Source organism: Cornus florida, unplaced genomic scaffold, assembly GCF_030987335.1.
Source record: "Cornus florida cultivar Cherokee Brave unplaced genomic scaffold, ASM3098733v1 CherokeeBrave_3.0.0_Hap2_Chr05, whole genome shotgun sequence".
Lineage (NCBI taxonomy): Eukaryota > Viridiplantae > Streptophyta > Magnoliopsida > Cornales > Cornaceae > Cornus > Cornus florida.
Window position 1 is genome coordinate 79,942,016 of NW_026775575.1, and position 19,304 is coordinate 79,961,319.

The 19,304-nt window shown below is 34.7% G+C and overlaps 2 protein-coding genes and 1 pseudogene across 2 annotated transcripts; 2 read left to right on the top strand and 1 right to left on the bottom strand.

The window, feature by feature from the left end:
* The first annotated feature begins 254 nt into the window (after window positions 1–254).
* Window positions 255–1,282, top strand: LOC132306037 (glucan endo-1,3-beta-glucosidase 1-like; annotated as a pseudogene).
* Window positions 1,283–11,439: 10,157 nt separating this feature from the next.
* LOC132307052 (monofunctional riboflavin biosynthesis protein RIBA 3, chloroplastic) lies at window positions 11,440–14,888 on the top strand. Its single transcript, XM_059804707.1, has 7 exons — window positions 11,440–11,678; window positions 11,940–12,267; window positions 12,404–12,622; window positions 12,945–13,270; window positions 13,656–13,785; window positions 13,899–14,195; window positions 14,350–14,888. Exons 1-7 carry the CDS (start codon window positions 11,623–11,625, stop codon window positions 14,614–14,616), a joined length of 1,623 nt encoding a protein of 540 aa, XP_059660690.1. The 5' UTR covers window positions 11,440–11,622; the 3' UTR covers window positions 14,617–14,888.
* Window positions 14,889–15,527: 639 nt separating this feature from the next.
* Window positions 15,528–18,448, bottom strand: LOC132307053 (uncharacterized). Its single transcript, XM_059804708.1, has 2 exons — window positions 18,027–18,448; window positions 15,528–16,622 (listed from the first exon to the last, which is right to left on the bottom strand). Exons 1-2 carry the CDS (start codon window positions 18,063–18,065, stop codon window positions 15,702–15,704), a joined length of 960 nt encoding a protein of 319 aa, XP_059660691.1. The 5' UTR covers window positions 18,066–18,448; the 3' UTR covers window positions 15,528–15,701.
* Window positions 18,449–19,304: the final 856 nt, after the last annotated feature.

Consider the following 19,304-nt stretch of genomic DNA (forward strand, 5'->3'; position numbering starts at 1 on the left):
AATTACTTAAATATCACATCTTCTTTCTTTAAGGCCAAACCAATCAAACTGGTTCGTTGTTGCTTGGGGGTTGCCGGACAGTGTAAGCTTCTGTACACTTCACTGAGTTTGGGTCTGCCCAAACCATCACCATCAGTCATTGCAACCCACCCAGGCCGTGAGTGGTCTTGCATAAGATAATGCAACAAAGCTTAGTTAAACCAGAAGCAGAGGATAACAGAAAAAGTAAAAAGTAGAGCTCAAGCGTCTCTCTAATGGCAGACTCTAAGCTCACCCTCTTCATCATCTCACTGTCTTTAGTAACATCCACATTCTTACCAGGTAAAAAACCACAAACCCACTTCAGAAAAATCAATCTTTAATAGATTGGTATACTAAAAAGTCTTACAAACATATATGTATATGTATAGATTTGTATACTAAATTAGCATTGTTTCCACAAACCCATTTCTAAAATATCAGTCTTTACATACCTACATACCCATTTATGTATATATGTAGAATTGTATACTGAATTTGTATTGTTTGCAGATATTAAAGCGTAACAAGATGAAGATGAGCCATATGTTGGAGTCAACATAGGTACAGATATATAAAATTTGTTATCACCAAAGGACTTGGTTTTGTTTCTACATGAGTGAAAGATAACACACGTTCGTTTCTACGATGCCGACGTAGACATTCTCAAAGCTCTGGCCAAAACCAAGATTCGGGACATCATCAGTGTGCCCAACAACCAGCTCCTCGCAATTGGGTCCTACAATGCCGCCGCCGCCGCCTGGAACAGCCGCAACATCGCTGTGTACTACCCGCAAACGTTTATCACCGCCGTCGCCGAGGTCCTGACCACCATACTCTCTTCGCTCCCCTACTCATAATGGCAATCAAGTCCCTCTACAGCGCTCTTATCGTTGCCAATCTCCACACTCAGATCAAGATCTCGACATCACGTGTAGCGTCAATTGTTCTCGACCCATTCCCGCCGTCTCAAGCATTCTTCGACCAAACCTTGTCCCAATTATTCTCCCTATCCTTGGAGAACAAAGGGGTTGTTCTTTTGGATAGTTCTACCCATTGCCACATTCGAAAAAAATGGTGGATCCAAACACTTTGTTTCATTGTGCTCGACGCAATGCTTGACTCAATTTATTTTTTAATGAAGAACCTTAACATTACTGATGTGGTCATTCTTGTGTGGGTGGGGTTAATAATGGTGGTAATGGGCGGTTGTGTGGGGGTGGGGATGGTAGGGCTGCAACGCCCGATAATCTATTTGTGGTGATCCAAAAAAATGATACAGGAGGTGGAGAGAATAGGGTTTTAGAGATGGGTTTTTTGGTCTTTTCAAAATTTATCATTTTTGCAATAAAATACAATTAAATATAATGAGGGCAAATTAGTAACTTCACTCTTACAAAGGAGGTCAGTGTAATTTGACAAATAAGAGAGAGGTCAGTGTAATTATCTCTTATTTTATATATATATATATATATATAGTTTAGTTTATGGTTCGATTCTAATGGGTGTAGAATCGAAACTGAAACTGTAAATTAGCGAGTCTTTATTTTGAAACCGAAATTGATTAAGCAATAGTCGGAAACAATTCCGGTCTATTCTAACCCATTTTTGTGCACCTTAATTGGTTTGCACATCCTTAATTCAATAAAAGTGTGAAGAAAAAATAAGAATCAAAATTAGATAGAATAAACTTATGCTCTCTCCAATAAAAAAGGAAACAAAAAATTGAATAACCCGGAGACAAAAGACAGGATGGATTAGACAATTCATCTTTTTCTTCGGGTTGAGATATGAGAAGAAAAATCTCACTTTACTTGGAAAGAAGAGTTTTAAATCATTTTTATTATTAAATTCATTATTATCTATTACTTTATTGGAAAGAAGGGAAAAGGGAGATTTAAATTATTTTATTATTATATCCATCACTTTATTTGAACATTTATTATGTTATAAGTACAATTAATTTCACTCTAATTTGTTATGCATGCAAAATTTGATTGTCTATTATTTTCTTTTTTTAAGAAGCAAAATCATATTTCATCATAAAAAAATAAAATAAAATAAAGCAAAGAGGAAGAAAAAAAAAAAAGAAAGTAGCCCACTATCTATAGTAAATATCTATTGTAATTTAAAACTTTTATAATATTCCCTACTTTGCATTTCTTTTCTCTTTTGTCCATATTGGAAGGAACAAAATTTGTGAAGAATGATTCATCCATCCTATTATCCTTTCTCTTCTCATTTCATTTCTATCAAATAAAAAAAAAAAATTTATTCATTCATTTCTATTTTCCCTCCACCCCATCATCAAGTAGGACTCACTTATCGTGGTCTACTTCTACGCCTGATGATGCATCCAAATTTGTACCAATTGAACTATTGCCCATTTGGTACTTCAACATATGATACAGTACCTGACCATGTGGAGAAGATTCAAGTCCATAATTTGCTAACAAAAATAGAATATTTAGAGTCTATTTGGAATGTGTTATAATATTATTTTTTCTGATATTGGTCTTCAAATTTAAACCCATGTCATGTTTGAGACAATTTATATTAGTTTGAAATAGTTAATAACATATCAGATTTTTTTTTTTTTTTTGCCCAAACCCATATCACCAAATTGGTGATATTGTGTGTTTTTGTAAACTAAAGCAAATTTTTTATTTTTCCAATACAAAATTTCGTAACCAAATATAGTTTCGATTTCTATCTAAAACACTCAAACAACAAAACAGTAGTTGGTATTGACAAAAAAAATATAAGGCCTAAAACATATCACATACCAAACAGGACATAAATGACACTAAAATTAGTGTGAGATGTAGACATTAGTTTTTATGGTAGGCCAAGAAAATAATAATAATAATTGGGAGGTTGGTTTGGTTTTTAAAAAATTTTGCCTCATTACGGACGCAGGTGCATGTATCAGATGGACGGTTTAAATTTTCTCGTTAGTTTGGGCAGGGGATGTTGGGCTAGCGCAATGTTTAAATGGAAAAAGAAGTTGGGAAGAACTGGGGCCGGGCCTGGCGGACTGGAGTCCAAGCTTGCCCACTCCACTTATGGTGGGATGGGGTTTTAAGGTTGTCTTGTCTAGCTCCATTTGTTTGCAAATAAAATATTTTTTCAAAAAAACATGTTTTAGTTTTAGCGTTTGGTTAACTCAACTTTTTTATACTTTTGTATTTTTAGTTAATTATTTTATGGAAAATGATATTTTGGCTGAGATATTTGACCGATTAGTTAGGCAGAGTCTACGTGGATAGACTCGTGGCAATTTAGTTGGCATTTTTCCTTCATCTCTCCTATATCTCCTTCTCTCTCAAGCATCTCACTTACCACACACAAATCCGGCAAGAAGATGCGGATAAAGTGATTGTCTTCCGCCGTAAAGGTCAACAAAATCACCCAAATCGTGGGCTTCAAATAGGTCATGCAACAGTGGAAGAACGTAAGCCTAAAGCGCCGGTCTATCCTCCCCTACTCCGACTCCGGCTCAAACCGACGCACACGTTCATGAATCCTAAACTTCCTTCCTGTATTCGTCTCTCTGCTCAACAAGGGCGATGAAGATTTTGTGTTTCAGAGCAATGGGGGGGGGGGCTCGTTTTGCCTTCTGATGTTGGGTTTGGGGGCAATAAATCACAGATCGGCGAGGATTGATCCTGATATGTAGCGAGGATGGCTAAAAACGAATCAAGGCTAGGAACCGCAGGGAGGAAAAAAAGAGCACAGAGAACTGCTCGGTGACCAAGATGGCGGGCTGACAGTGAGCGTTTACATGCCGGTGATAGACAGATGGTACTGACGAGACTGTAAGCAACGAGGAAGGAGAACGGAATGGAGGTGAAGTGGACTAAAATGCCGTCGAATAGTGACTGTAATGGCGAGATTCCGGCGATGGTTAGTTTCAGTTCTTCAGACCAGGATTTGGGTTGTTCACTGTTGTTGTCTGTTTTATTTTGTTTTTCAATTGGGTTTTAGGTTTCGGGTTCTATGATTAGGTTGATTATGGTGGTAATGGAGGTTTGGGGTTGCGATTTTGATTTTGCTTTGCAGGTATGGTTTGGTTGCGGATGGATGGTGGTTTGGGTGGTGGTGAAGGTTGTGGGCGGATGGGGTTGTTTTGTCGATTTGGGGTGTTGTTAATGGAGGTATAATGTCCATTGGCAACTGAATGGCACCGGTGACTGAACTAACCGGCGAGATTCGGTATTAGCTTAGAAAGAAATCAAAGTGGGTTTACAAAGCCATCTTTGCTATAAGCTCGCCATCGCCGTTTTGAGTTCGCCATTGCCAGAACAAACCCACTCCAGACGTCTTTTTTTTAGGTTCATTGCCAGCTGGACTGCCGCTTTGGATTCTGCCTAAGAAATAGGCCAAAATCGTCGGTCTGAGTATCACGACCCGTATTTTATGCACAACTATATTCAATTGAATCATCGACCTCTAACCTCTACTTCAGATCAGACAACCTTATCTCTAGGGTGACAATTTACGACACGACTTTGGGTTTGACATAAATAGGTTTGAGTCATAAAAGAGTCAACACGATTAACCCGTTTATTTAACCATGTCGAGTTAGGATTGAGGGATTCAACCCGTGTAACCCATTTATGACCCATTTAACTCAACATGTTATAATTGTAAATATGAACTATATAATATGTTACCTATTTAAACCCAAGTACTATAGATACTTAAGTCATTTCAACATAAACTTTGTCTATGCCTTCTACTTTTTCTTTTTATTTTGAATATTTGGGTTAATCATGACAATTTTTCTATTATTTAGTATTTGATTAAATATTAAAAGTCTTATTTTGATAAACAGGTCATTAAACGGGTTAACACGTTTACCTATTTAATAAATGGGTTGAGTTAATGTTGAGAATTCTTGACACGATTATTAAATGGGTTGGGTTTACCTATTTAGTATAATACCCTTACATCGACACGATACAAACACGACCCACGAACACGAATTACCACCCATACTTGTCTCACTTCCTCTCTTTTCTATCCGCTGTGAAATTTCTTCTCCTCCTCTCTCCATACACTTTGAATCCCTAAATCATAAAACATATCAACATTCCGAACCCTCTTCTTTGTCAATATAGATTCCTAGAAGAAAACTTGAAAAAAAAAATTAAACCCTTTGTCAAACACCAAAAAATAAAATAGAGAAATAATAAGGATAATGCTTCAGTCCTACCCTATCAAGACAGATTGTGTCCTAATAAGAGGTTGACATCTCTTTTAAATTTTTAAAAAAATACAAAACATGGGTTATATCCATTTTTTAGGATTAAACCCAACAAATCTATTTTTTTTTCCTCTCTCTGCTCCCATCTATGTATCTCACTCAGTCATCCATATCTTTTTTTTTTCCCCTTAACTCTGACTGCCAATCATTCCAAATCATAATATTTCCTACCACACCTCCACTTTTTAGAATAATAATAAAAAAAATATTTCTGAAATAATTCAAGGCAATTTTTTAAAATCATATATATGTATATGTATATATATATATATATATATATATATATATATATATATATATAGTTTTAAAATTACTCAACTTTGAATGTATTTTTTTAATTCTGTTTCTAAAGAACAAACTCATGGAAATTTGTCTTTCCTACCTTTTTCTGTTATTTTTATTTTCTTAAGATAGAAAATTATTCTTAAAAAAATTGAACTAACCATTTCTATTTCTCCCTTTTTAAAACTACCTTAATTGTTTTTTATGCATGCTATACGTGATACCCCTCGAATCCGAGACACGGGTTGATCAAACCTAGGCCCAAACCCGAGGGATATCAAACAATTAATATGTTATAATGAACACAGAATACAAATTAAATTAAGAAATAAAATTTAAGCTGAAAGAAACTAAATATAAATCCTTTAAAAATTGCATACTAAAAATCTGACAATCCAAAACTCCATAAGTTTAACAACTCGGGAATTCATCTCTAGTGGACCCCTAATAAAAACCCAAACTGAATTAAAACAACTAAAAGAACATCCTGATAAGCTATGGAGGAAAATCCTACGTCGTCAGTAGAGTGAGTAGAAACCTCTGCTCAGCACGAATACGTCGAAGTCTGGAACTGTCGTGTACCTGAAAAATAGAAATAGGTCAGGCCCACGCGCAGATTTTATACCACTACAAACCAAACAGAGGCCCGATACACATGTACATCCTAAACAATTCAACAATAGCTAATAGTCCGTAAATATATATATAGTCACACTAAAGGACTCTCACTAGACTACAGGTCGGTCTCAACCTGAATAGAGGTAACATGCTAAAACGCACACGAAGTGGGCATGTGTACCTAAACCTAAACAGGGTACACCTCCAACCATCGTATCCAGCTATGCATCCCAATGCATATACGCTCCCTAACCGTCGATCCTGAGACTCAAGCTCATATCGACGTACCATAACAATATATTTTAAATCCATCCTTGTATTCTAGTAGTGTCGCTCAACTAGTTGTTACCATGACACTACAATCAATAGGACTTAACTTTTAGTTAATCCAATTCTTAATCCAGAGTAGGTAGGTTTTGGTGTTTTTAAACCAAACCATCCCTAGTATACCACCGTCTTATACCGGTGTATATTATCCAATCATCCAGCAGTTGATAAAACATATACTTAAGGTAAATATCAACTAAATCCATGCTTCCAACAATTGCTACTAATAGTGTTAATGAAAGCATCAAAACAGAATTACAGTATATTCATAAACATACTCAATTTGTAGTGTTTCATAGCATCCGGTGCAAAGCTAAGTTTAAATCTTTGTAGCATTCAACATCCAGCAGTTGGTATTACAATCAATTAAGGTAAACATCAACCAAGTTCATCTTCCCACGATTTATAGTAGCAATAATCACGTTATCATTAAAAACAGAACCACAGTATATACATAAACATGCGTAGTTTAGGTTGTTTCACCAAAATCCAGTACAGTGCTAAGTTTAAGTCTTTGTATCATTTAACACCAACACATCCTAAATAAGTATAAGTCAGATACATAATCATGGTATATGGTGAAACATGTTTTAATCTCCTTATCCATCTCAGAGCATTACTCATGCAGAGAACAAAGTATTACAAGTCTTCCAACACTAAATACAGTGTGCTTGTCTGATTAAGTTCTCTACTGTCCAAGCTATTCCAAGTGATTAGATTAATGAACACTCCTCCTGAAACCTTAATACAGACATGAGCCTCATTTAAACCCTCCACATTCAGTCCTAAACTCATTTGAAAATTTCAGAAATCAATACACTACTTGAAAACTTACAAAAAATGAACTAAAAGGCAAAACTGGAGCAAGAGCCTGCTCCAAAACAAGTGTGGAGCTGACTCTTTGCCCTTGGAGCCAGCTCCCACATCCTTGGGAGCCACCTCCCATCAAAGGGAGCCGGCTCTCTCAAAGGGAGAGCCGGCTCTCCCCCCTCTCTGCCTCGTCTCTTCGCCTTTGTCTTCGTTTTACGCCTCTGCTACTTCACCGCCATGACTTCCAGAGGCTGTAACCCAATCCCAGTACGTTCCCAGTCTATGCTTAAGTCTAGTTTACATTACATACATGGCTTTAAATAAAGATTCATGCAAGCAACCATCATGTTTTTAACAGTTTTACAAAGCATAAAAACATATTGATAAATTACAGTTTAAGCACAAACAGAAAATGTTTTAAATTGATTCCATTAATCCTAAAACTGTTTAAGAATGCAAAGAACACGAAGTCTAAGGGAGAGAGTAAGGATAGAACTTGCCTTACACCGACGTCCGTCTATAATCTCCGACGAACCCTCTGTTTCTTCACTTGGTTGATTCCCCAGACGTCTCCAAACTTTCAATGTCCGACTATGGCGTAATATACTTCTAAAACCCTAGGCAGACACCGTAGATGAGTATTTATAAGCCACACTAATCGTAGGCTCTCTTAAACCCTAACTGGATTTACTTGACCTATACAGAAATCTAGGTTAATACCAATGTCGGCTATAAACTGTGTAACCTATATATGCAACCAATCCTACAGTCACGATAAAACTAATTAAATGAAATTAAAACATATCATTAAAGCAATAATTAAAACAATGAAGTACCATAAACAATTAAATAGTTAATACAATTAAATCAATAAGTAAAACAGTAACGCAATTAAATAAATTAACGACAACTAAATCAATAATTAAGACAAATAAATAAAGTAACAACAATTAAAGCAATTAAATAAACACATATACATATAAACAATTAAAAATGTAAATTTAACCAATAAAGGAAATACCAGGATTATCATTTTGAAATTAGGGGTATTACACTATATATGAAAAATTACACGGGTGGGCAAACATAATGTTTTAACATACCTGTTTTAAGAAAATAAATCAATCATTGCTAAGACTAAATCGAAATCCAAATCCAAATCCAATATGTTTTTTGGAATGATTGGCGGCTAAGGAAAAAGAAAGATGCAGATGGAGATACACAAATGGGAGCCTGCTAAGACCAAATCGAAATCAAAATCCAATATGTGTTTTGGAATGATTGGCGGCTAAGGAAAAAGAAAGATGCAGATGGAGATACACAGATGGGAGCAAAGAGAGGAAAAAAATATATTTGTCGGGTTTAATCCTAAAAAATTGGTATAACCCATGTTTTGTATTTTTTTAAATTTAAAAGAAGTGTCATCTTCTTATTGAGACCGTTAGTGTGCAGGACACAATCTGTCTTGATAGGGGCAGGACTGAAGTATTATCCAAAAGATAATTTATCTAAAAAAGTTTTATATAGAAAATATTTTTTTGGAAAGATATTTTATATTGAAACAAATGGATAAATACTGAAAATTTTAAATGTTTATTATAGTTTATTTTTGTAGATGCCTTGATAGTCTAGTGGATTAGTGTTTTCGGTGAACTTTGGAGTGTCAAGCTTGTATCTATTAATCTAACTTTTAACACTTCTTACATTGTAAAAAAAAATAAAAAAATTATAATTTATTTTTAATACTTTTAAAACTTTTCAGTTATAACTGATAAGGGAAATCTCCATCTCTCAAAACTTAACCTCTGGGTTAACCAGTTTACAATTATATTTGATTAGTAAAAAAATTAAAGTTTGGTTGATTTCATTGAGTCAATGATGGTCAAATAGTGAATGCACCTTTTTTGAGATATCAAATATTAAAATTAAATTCAATGAAACTTTGATCCTAAAATGTTATAAAGTGAAAAAAAAAATAAATAAATAAAATCCTATGAATACAGGAGATTTATTGAAAAATCCACCTATCCCAATTATGAGGTACTAACATTGTGTTGGTTCAAAACTAAAAACTTAATTTTGATTTAATAGTTACTTTTAATCTGATAAGTAGAATAAAATACCTTTAATCATTATTTTTAATTGGACAATATTTGTTTACTCACCGGTGAGAAGAAAATTCATACTCATCACTAATATGGTGCAATACTAAACTGAAGAGTGTCCTTACATTTAAAAAAATAAAAAATAAACAAATCATTTAGGGAAAACAAAATAAAATCTAAGGACACTTTAAAAAAAAAAAAAAAAAAAAAAAACAAATCTATCATGTAATTTGATCCCTTGACATGCTCAATACCAACACACAAAGAAATGAATTCATATACTACTCAAGGCCCTTGTCCATCTTTCTATAGTTGCTGGAGTAAAAAGACAGCTGAAACTTGAAATTAAATAGGGCTCTATCTATGCATGGATGAGGAATGAGACTATTATTGATTAGACATTGAAACATCTTGAGAATTGGAACAATCAAATGTGAAAAAGAGGGAGAGGAGAGAGAATTATAATTTGATTCAGATTTATTTGTGTTTAATCAAATAGCTATTAAATTTTTAATTTTTAATTTTTTAAAGTGTAAATTATTTGGGTTTAATCCGATAGCTATTAAATTTTTTATTTTTTAAAATGTAAGAATATTTGTCAGTTTAGTAATTCGCCACATACGTGGTGAGAATGAGTTTTCTACTCACTGGTGAGAACATCTCCAGCGATCTGTTAAATTTTTTTGTGTAAAAATGATGTGTCATAGTAAATTTACACCAAAATTTTGTACTAACTATTTTTTAGCTCCAGCGGTTATTTTATACATTTTGTGTAAAAAACTATCCCCCAATAACAACCAACCACATGTTATACCTAAGGCCCTACCTAACTTTTGCAAACCTACTTTATTCCGTTTACTTTTTGGCGATTAAACCTCACGTCCCAATCCTACTTAATTAGAAAAAAAATAATAATTTTCTCCTATATTACTTTCCCATCCCCCCGATAGCAAACCTTTTACGCTATCGCCACCGGAATTCTAACTTATAACAAATAATAAAATAAGATTTAAGTATGTAGAAACTACGTGATTAAAATATATATCTAATCTTTGATTAGTACATATTTATCTCATTAGAATAGAATGTAAAAGGATAAAAAATCTAAAAATCCTAGAATCTACAGTATGATTGCAGAAGATAAGATCAAACCAAAGTAATGAATCAAACTATGTTTATTAAAAAAAGTAAATAAAAGATGGTCGAACAGTTCTTACCTTGCCGCCAGTTACAGATTATTCACTATTCCACTCTAGAAAAGTGGGAAATAAAGATGCGTAAAGGAATGAGAGAAAAGAAAGAGAACCGAGGGTGGAAAAGGAGAGGAAAGAGAAAATATGCTTACATGGTAGTGTAAAACTGGTGTGTAAAATACAAAACCTTTTTATACATTGGTGATGTGGCATTGTATCTTAACAAACGACCAGAAATGAAAAAAATTTATAAATCACATGTGATAGTGTATATTTTACACATTTTTTTTTTTTTTAATAGACCGCTGGAAATGCTTTGAGTAGACAAGTATTATCCTTTTCAATTTAGATCAAGAAACACACATCACGTTTTTAGAGAAGTTCATTATTATTTTCAATTTAGGTAAAGTAACACAAATTACATTTTTAGAGAAGTTCATTATTATTTTCAATTTAGGTAAAGTAACACAAATTACATTTTTAGAGAAGTTTCATATACAACAATACATATATTAAAAGACGTCTAACCCAATGGTATAATCTTCGTATCTTAAAAAAGGAAACGGATTTGAGGCGGAGTGTGGGCAAAAAGATATGTGAGTGACTGCGTAGAATATGTTTAAATTGGGCCTGTCAGCAACGCAAACAGATGGACGGAAAGGGGTAACATGGTGTTAAAGTGTTGGAGTTTTGTTAGGGCAATATAATGAATTTTTGAAGAAAAAAAAATAAAACCCATTATTTCACAAATTTGTTTTGACCACTTTATCCATAGATGCATTACATGGTCCACGCCCATCCTGAAGCCCCCCTTTCACTTCATCCTACTAATTGAAAATGAAACCCGCCCACCAATCGCAAACACATCCACAACTTGAGGTTGGGTTTCTTCTTCAAACCTAGCACGCCACCATGCAACTTATGGCACCAAAAACACAAACTCAACAAGAAGTTCTAAATTTTCACACCTTTATGTGAAAAAACTTCATCAAATACCTCCATGGATTGTATCTTGTTTCAGTATCCACTATTCCCTCACATAGTCATCAGCTCCAGGTACATATATCGTGTTATTATATAATTAAGTACTCCTAAATGAAGCTCTAGCTCTAGTTCTACTTTATGTAGCTCAAAAATTAATGCTATGTCTGGTTTCATGGAATTGATGTCTTGGAATTGGAATCGAAATTTTTTTCTCCGATTCCAATTTCAAGTTTAGACTAAATTTTTTTTGGATTCAAATTCTACAACACCAATTTCATGCAACCAAATATAAACATGTATGTTATAAACTTAAAACTGATGATTCTGTTTCAGTTTTCATCGATCTTTTGCAGCTCCTCATAGTTTAGGACTTGGGCTGCAGTACAGGAACAAATTGCTGAATTCTGCTTACTGGGCTGTCGGAGTATCTGGAGTTGGTGCTCAAAACTTGTCTGATGATAGTTCTCTGAGAGCAAATGAAAATGGTTCTCTGTTTGGTGCTTTAGATGACTCTTCTTACGCACTGTTTGGGACATTAGATGCTAAAATTACACCAGAAACATCTGATTTCTTTGTCAGTGATGCCGATGGTGATCCTGATTGTCCATCTGAAGGCTTCTCTTCTATCGACCAGGCACTTCATACGCTACAACAAGGCAAAGTTAGTATGCATTATTGACATTGTTTTTTCTATGAGTATAGGTGCTAACACAAATTTTTTTTTTTGGTTTACAAGTGAGTTTTTTGGTTTAAGCTATGATTTTGTATTTGACCCTTTATTAGAATTTTTTTTTTAGTTTGTGATTGTTGTAGATGATGAAAATGAGGGCACAGAAGGAAACCTTATCATGGCAGCATCATGTACAAGTTCCCGGGCTATCGCATTTATGATGAGGCATGGATCAGGGATTGTTTCTGTATGCATGAAGGAGGAGGATCTTGAGAGGCTAAGGCTCCCTCTAATGTCACCTGAAGAGGAAAATGATTCCTCTTCTCCGTCTTTCACAATCACAGTGGTATTGTTTCAATTTGGATATACATCATTTAGGGCATATTTGGGCATTCAATGAAAATTGGTTGCATCTTGTGTTTAATTTGTATTGAATTTCTGCTAAAACTTGTCATTATAAATGGGGTCATTACAGAAAATGGGGGCATGTCTTTTTTTAAAAAAATTGGTGCATATATTTGTTAATTCCACTGTGATGAATTCGAAGTGGAGCTAATTTCCATGAAATGCCCAAATGTGCTCTTAGACAGACAAATCAATTTTATTTGAAACTTTAAGGTGGAGTGGCTATGGGGATTCACATACTATTTGCTTGACTTTATATATAGGATCTGAAAGCTGGCACGTCTACTGGGGTATCGGCTTCAGACAGGGCAAAGACTGTCCTGGCTCTTTCATCTCCAAATTCCAAGCCAGAAGACTTCAGAAGGCCAGGTCATGTGTTTCCCCTCAAGTACCGAAATGGTGGGATTCTAAGGAGAGCCGGGCATACTGAGGCTTCTCTAGATATGGTTATGCTTGCTGGTCTACGACCAATTTCTGTTATTTCAGCTATTGTTGATTCAGATGATGGTTCTATGGCCTCTATGTCTAGTTTAAGAAAGTTGTCGTTGGAACACAGCATTCCGATTGTTACAATCACTGATTTGATCAGGTGAGTTCTACCATGGTGTCCCATTGAAATTGGTGAATATTAAGGATATTTTTCGAAATAATTTACATGAAGAATTACATTTTTGTCTGTCTACTTTAGATGTCTTTTTGTATTGTATTCAAAATAGAATCTTAGCTTTAACTGGTTATTATATGCAACTCTATTGAAGTTGTTCCAAACAAATTATATACATGCTTTCATGCACTCCTTACGAAGGGGTTCCAATAGAGTATGAGTAGTTTTAACAAAGCACATTCTTTAGTTTTTGCCTCATATTAATGATAATACATATCCTTTCGTCCTTTTAGATTGTTTAGAAAATTTTCAATCTAGAATTTTTTTTCATTAATTTTGGGTATAAAAGCAGCTTTTATTCTGCTTGTAGGTATAGGAGAAAAAGGGAAAAGCTGGTTGAAAAAAGTGCCATTTCGCGTTTGCCAACTAAATGGGGTCTGTTCCAGACATATTGCTATCGCTCAAAGCTAGATGGAACGGAGCATGTAGCCCTTGTAAAGGTTTGGTGCTCCATGTTAATCTAAGATGGTCTTCATGATGTTCAATTAACCACTTAAACATGTTGGTATTTCAGAGTTCATATTAAATTATTTTTTTCTTCAAATCTGAATAGGGAGACATTGGAAATGGACAAGATGTCCTAGTAAGGGTTCATTCCGAGTGCTTGACTGGGGATATATTTGGTTCAGCTCGGTGTGATTGTGGCAACCAGTTAGATTTGGCGATGCAAATAATTGAGCAAGCTGGAAGAGGAGTTGTTGTTTACCTTCGAGGTCATGAAGGACGAGGCATTGGCCTTGGTCACAAGCTTCGGGCCTATAATTTGCAAGATGAAGGTCATGACACAGTCGAAGCCAATCTAGAACTCGGATTTGCTGCTGATGCAAGAGAGTATGGAATTGGTGCCCAGGTCAGTTTTAATAGAAGTCATATAATATATCACTCCTTGTTGATAAATTCAACTTATGGGATAGATTTTAATTGTTGGAATCTTCAGTCTTATGCCAACAGATGTTCTTGTTATATCAACATGCATAGTAACTTATGTTGCTTGATGCCAACAGATACTAAGAGATATAGGAGTTCAAACAATGCGGCTGATGACTAACAACCCTGCCAAGTTCACCGGTCTGAAGGGGTACGGCTTGGCTGTTGTTGAGCGCGTACCTGTCCTTACGCCCATTACAGAGGAAAACAAGAAGTACTTGGAAACAAAACGTACTAAGATGGGTCATGTATATGGATCTGATATTCAAGGACCATTAGCCGGATTCATCAATCCAAATGTAACTAACACAGCTCCACAACAAGGAGTGCAAAAGCTCGAATGATACTCGCACATTTTAAATTTGAGACAGGCAACTCTCTTCTTTACGATATAGAATTTCATTTTTTCAGTTTATTTTCCTTGTTACAGATTTTTTCGATTTGTATATACTTGCAGAGAGCAATCCATTCATAAAAAAGCATAATTGCAATCTAAACACTTGCAGGCGCTTATGAAATGGTGCTGATATTCTCTCGCAAAATGTGTAGTTCTGGATACATGAAATTTATAGAGATCTCTCAGCTTTGATGTTCAAAGCAGCATTTACTTTGCTCATTATTCCATGATCTGTACACATGTTTAGTTCTGAAAATCTGAAATTTATAGATTGTTCTGCTTTGATGTTCCAATCATTATGAACACTGCTCATTGTTAAGATCTACAATGGCAGAAAAAATGCAACAAAATTATATCTGTGCTTTGAGATTGCCAATTACAATAACTAGAAAATGCATTTCTTAGTGACTCAATAGGTCAGGAAAATCAGGTAGTCAGGTAAGTTTGCGTTGATCGTGTTATTTGAATGTATCAGCTGTATTAAAAAAAATGAGAGACCTCCAAGATATCAGCTGTATTAAAAAAACCGAGACCACTCCAAGATAGCATGATCATTCTGTTAAATTAGTTTTGCGATTCGAGTTTGGATGGACAAGAAATTGAACATTATGGTAGTTGTTTTAGAGCTTGCAGGACGGTTTCCTGCGTGTTTCTCTTCTTGGAGGAGCAAGAGATTCTCTCCATTCACCAAGTTTCCTCATCCTTTGCATTGCTCACCATCACTGTCACTAATCAGAGCTTGAGGATGAAAATCGACAGAGAGACAAAACTTATACAATGACATTGGGATTTTTGAATTGTCCAATGCAAAGCAGTACAATTTTATATTCCTCATTCATGAATTGGAGTACTGAGCTGTTTTCTTCAAATACATAATCTTGAATATATTGAAGATAACAAGAAAACGACATTGACAGGAAAAGTCAAACAGCTATGTCATTCAAAACCAAAAACAATTATCCCCCAATTTACACCATCGAACCACACAAAATCTCATTTATACAAAAAGGAAGCACAGCTCTGTTCATGATCTCATTGGAACCTTTGCCGCTTGCCAGTTGGGAAGTGAACGTTAGTATTGGCGCCAGCAGATATCAACCTTCCATTGCCCAGACATGAACCAGAAGAAACACTTGCAAAATTCAACATAGATGTAGACAACATTTGAGAAGTCCCACAAGACATCTCAACATATGGTGATGAATTCAATGGTTTCGGAACAACATAGCTTGAATTTGCAACCGGTTTTTGAGTCACTAATTCAACGTCACAGCCTTTAATCGAAACAGGTGGAATTTGAAATGGTTGCAGTGGGGGAGGATTGCGCCATTGAGGAAGTGGACCAGCCACGAGCAGTGTCTGTAGAAGGGGCCCTGCCTCCAAAACAGCGTGCAGGAGTTTTCCTTTCTGTGGCAGAGTTCTTCCCTTGGCTAGATTATCAATTACCATAGAAGCATGATCGATTTTAGGTATCCCTGAAGGGACTAGACCGGTTGACACAGTGCCACTAAGGTCTTGAACTAAGGGATGGTTTACAAACGCCAAGTTTCTCGAATCACCAACGTCTATGTTTGACAGTTCCGGAGATGGGACAGCATCAAACAAGGACTCAACCGGGGATGAACCGCGTGACTTGTAATTGTATGTCTCGGAGAGACTGTTGGATTCAGTTATACTTGAGTTTGCTTTTGTGGTGTTTACGAGGGGGCTTTCGTATTGCTGTAGAGGAAGAACATTGAGGAATTCGGATGGCGTAGAAGAAGGTGCGACTTTGTTCAGTAGCTTCTGCAGTTGATCTCTTGCTTCATCTCTTTCGTTAAAAGCAATTTTCAGTAGTTGAAGCAAATGCTTCACATGCTCCTGGCTCTTTGTCATTTCATTACTTGCTTCCATTCTCACTGTTTCCAGTTCAATAGTGGCAAACATAAGCTTCTGCTTCAATTCATTCACGTTCTGCCAATTCATAAAAGTACGAAAATTAGTTCCATCCACAGACAACATAAGTGATCGGAAACTACACAGCAAGACTATAACGGTAAAATTTCACCATGGAAACGTGACTCGAGAGGATTTTGGTCATATCATAATTTCAACAGACATATATATATATATATATACACACACATATATTATGTATTTATGTTTTCAATGAGTAGAAGAAATCACATCAGTGCTCTAGGTTGTTAAGAGGAGATGAGCACCAAGGAGCTGTTAGACACATAAAGAAAAGATATTATTGTAACAAACTGGTTCTGAATTATTCCATGAACAAATAATTCAAAGTTAGGAGGAACAGTTAAAAGTCCATCATGGGACCATGAAGATCACAAGACATTTTAGTCAATAGATACCACTTTTTAATAATTAAAAAAAGAACTAAAAGCACAAGAAGAAAAAAGAAAGAAAGAAAGAAAAAAAAAAAAAAGAGTTTATTTACCATTGGATTCCATCATCAAAAACCAAAATGGACCTTGGGCCCTTTAAAATGATTATTCCATCAAACACCACAAGTTTCAATCATCAAAACCAAGAAATTCTAACTCAAAAGTCTAAAACAGAGACATGCTTCAGTTCAGAGAGGAGGGAACAAGAATTACGGTACCCTTTTTGCCAAACAAAACCAACACACACAACACGAACTCTAAATCACATGAAATTAAAGAATCTCGGACTTTCACTACATACAAAAATCTATACATACAACTATATATATATATATATATATATATATATATGTATATTTAAGTGTTTGTATGTGTGCACAGAACCAATTTAACCAATTTTAAAGAACTGAGAGATGAATCTTCATTGAAGATCCAACTTTTATAAAGGAAAAAAGCTTGGTTTTGGGTCATCAATTCATCACTGCAAACATATCAGTCAAACCACACTGAATAATGGCATTTTTTTTGAGACAGACAAAAATAATTTCTCCAAAAGCTACCAGTTCAAGCGAAGTCCTAAAAATTTAAAACCAGAACACTCACAATTCTTGCACAATAGTCAACCTTTCATAGTAAGGTTAAAAATTCACAAAAAATCGAAAACTTAGAAGAAAAAAAAAAAAAAAAAGAAAAAAAAAAAAAAAGAAACTTAAAGTAACACTTAAAAGAACAGGACAAAACTCAATTACCCAAACCCAATTAATTTCACATAAAGAAACTGAAATTGAAACTGAATGGAGATTTAGAAGGAAAAAAAAAACCATCTTTGAATTCAATGCAATACACTCCATAAAAAAAAAAATAATAATAATAAATAAAAAAATAAAAAGAAGAAGAAGAAGAAGCTTTAAATGTAAAAGAAATGAAGTGAAAAACTGACAAAAAAAAAAAACAAGAATATAGAGTGACCCACCTCTTGATCATAACCCCAAAAAGAAGCCACATCCTCCATAACTTTCTCACTCTAACACAAACTCTTTCTCTCTCTAGATTTCAGAATCAAAAGCTTTAGAGGGGACTGGGGAGGGGTTGGAGAAAGGTGGATAGTGAGTGATTTATAGAAGAAAGACAGAGAGAGGAGTGGTGGCCTTTCTCACAAACTTCCAGAAAAACCAATCCACATCATAGAAAAATAAATAAGGAACATTTCCAATCAATTAGAAAAATCTATTTGGAAACTCCATTTCTCACTCCCTCCGTGAATATTTTGAAAAAAAATTTCATTTCATTTTGGAATTGCCTTCCCCTCTTTCAGGTCCACTGTCTCTTACTAAAAAAAGGGTTTCCTCTCTCTCTCTCTCTCTCTACTTTTCTTTCTCTCTCTATACTCCTTCCCTTCTGTCACATGGTCAATGACTAAATCCAGTTAGATTTTCCTTATATATTCCTTTGTGTTAGTGAAAGATAACGGTCGTTTTCCTCTCTGGGTTAATATAAAAGCGAGCTGTTTATTTTACGCGGTAAAGGTAACTTTCCTATAATACCCTTCTATTAAATTTAATTAAAACGTTTCCTTTCACGCCCTCTCGCTGTCAAGGGAAAAAATTGTAACATGAAGCTTTAGGTGTGCCGACACACCATCGCGAATCATGAATCATGATGTATGATGATTTTATTGGATGAGGTGGATGAAAAGATGATCGGCACCGTCAGATTAATTTTATTTTCTCTCTCTTTTTTTGTTTTTTACCGTATTTTCTTAATGAAAAATCATTCCATCCACAAGCTTTTTGAACATTTGATTATAAATTAAATTCGGAATATCCATAATTACCCACATACCACAAATTTACTATCCACAAATAGACCATTCCGCCATTTTTTTTTTTCCTTTCCTTTTTTAACTTAAAAAATTTAAACTTTGAATTTTTGACTAAATTCCCGCTAGATGGAAATAATAAGAAAAAAATGGAAATGATATATTTTTGAACACTTTGGTTATCATGAAAATAAAAATTTTGAGGAAATATTACTTTAGCTAACTGCCTATTTTTATCCAAAAAAAATCTATGAAAAAACGTAGAAAAAAAAATTATTGAGAAAGTTATATTAGAATGCCATATTCACACTCTACTTTTTAATGTTTACACTAAAATTATTAAATGAAATAGCAATTCTAACCCTAACTTTAAAAGTAAATAATTATTACTTTTTAAATGACAAAATTGTCCTTTTAGATTTCATCTCCATC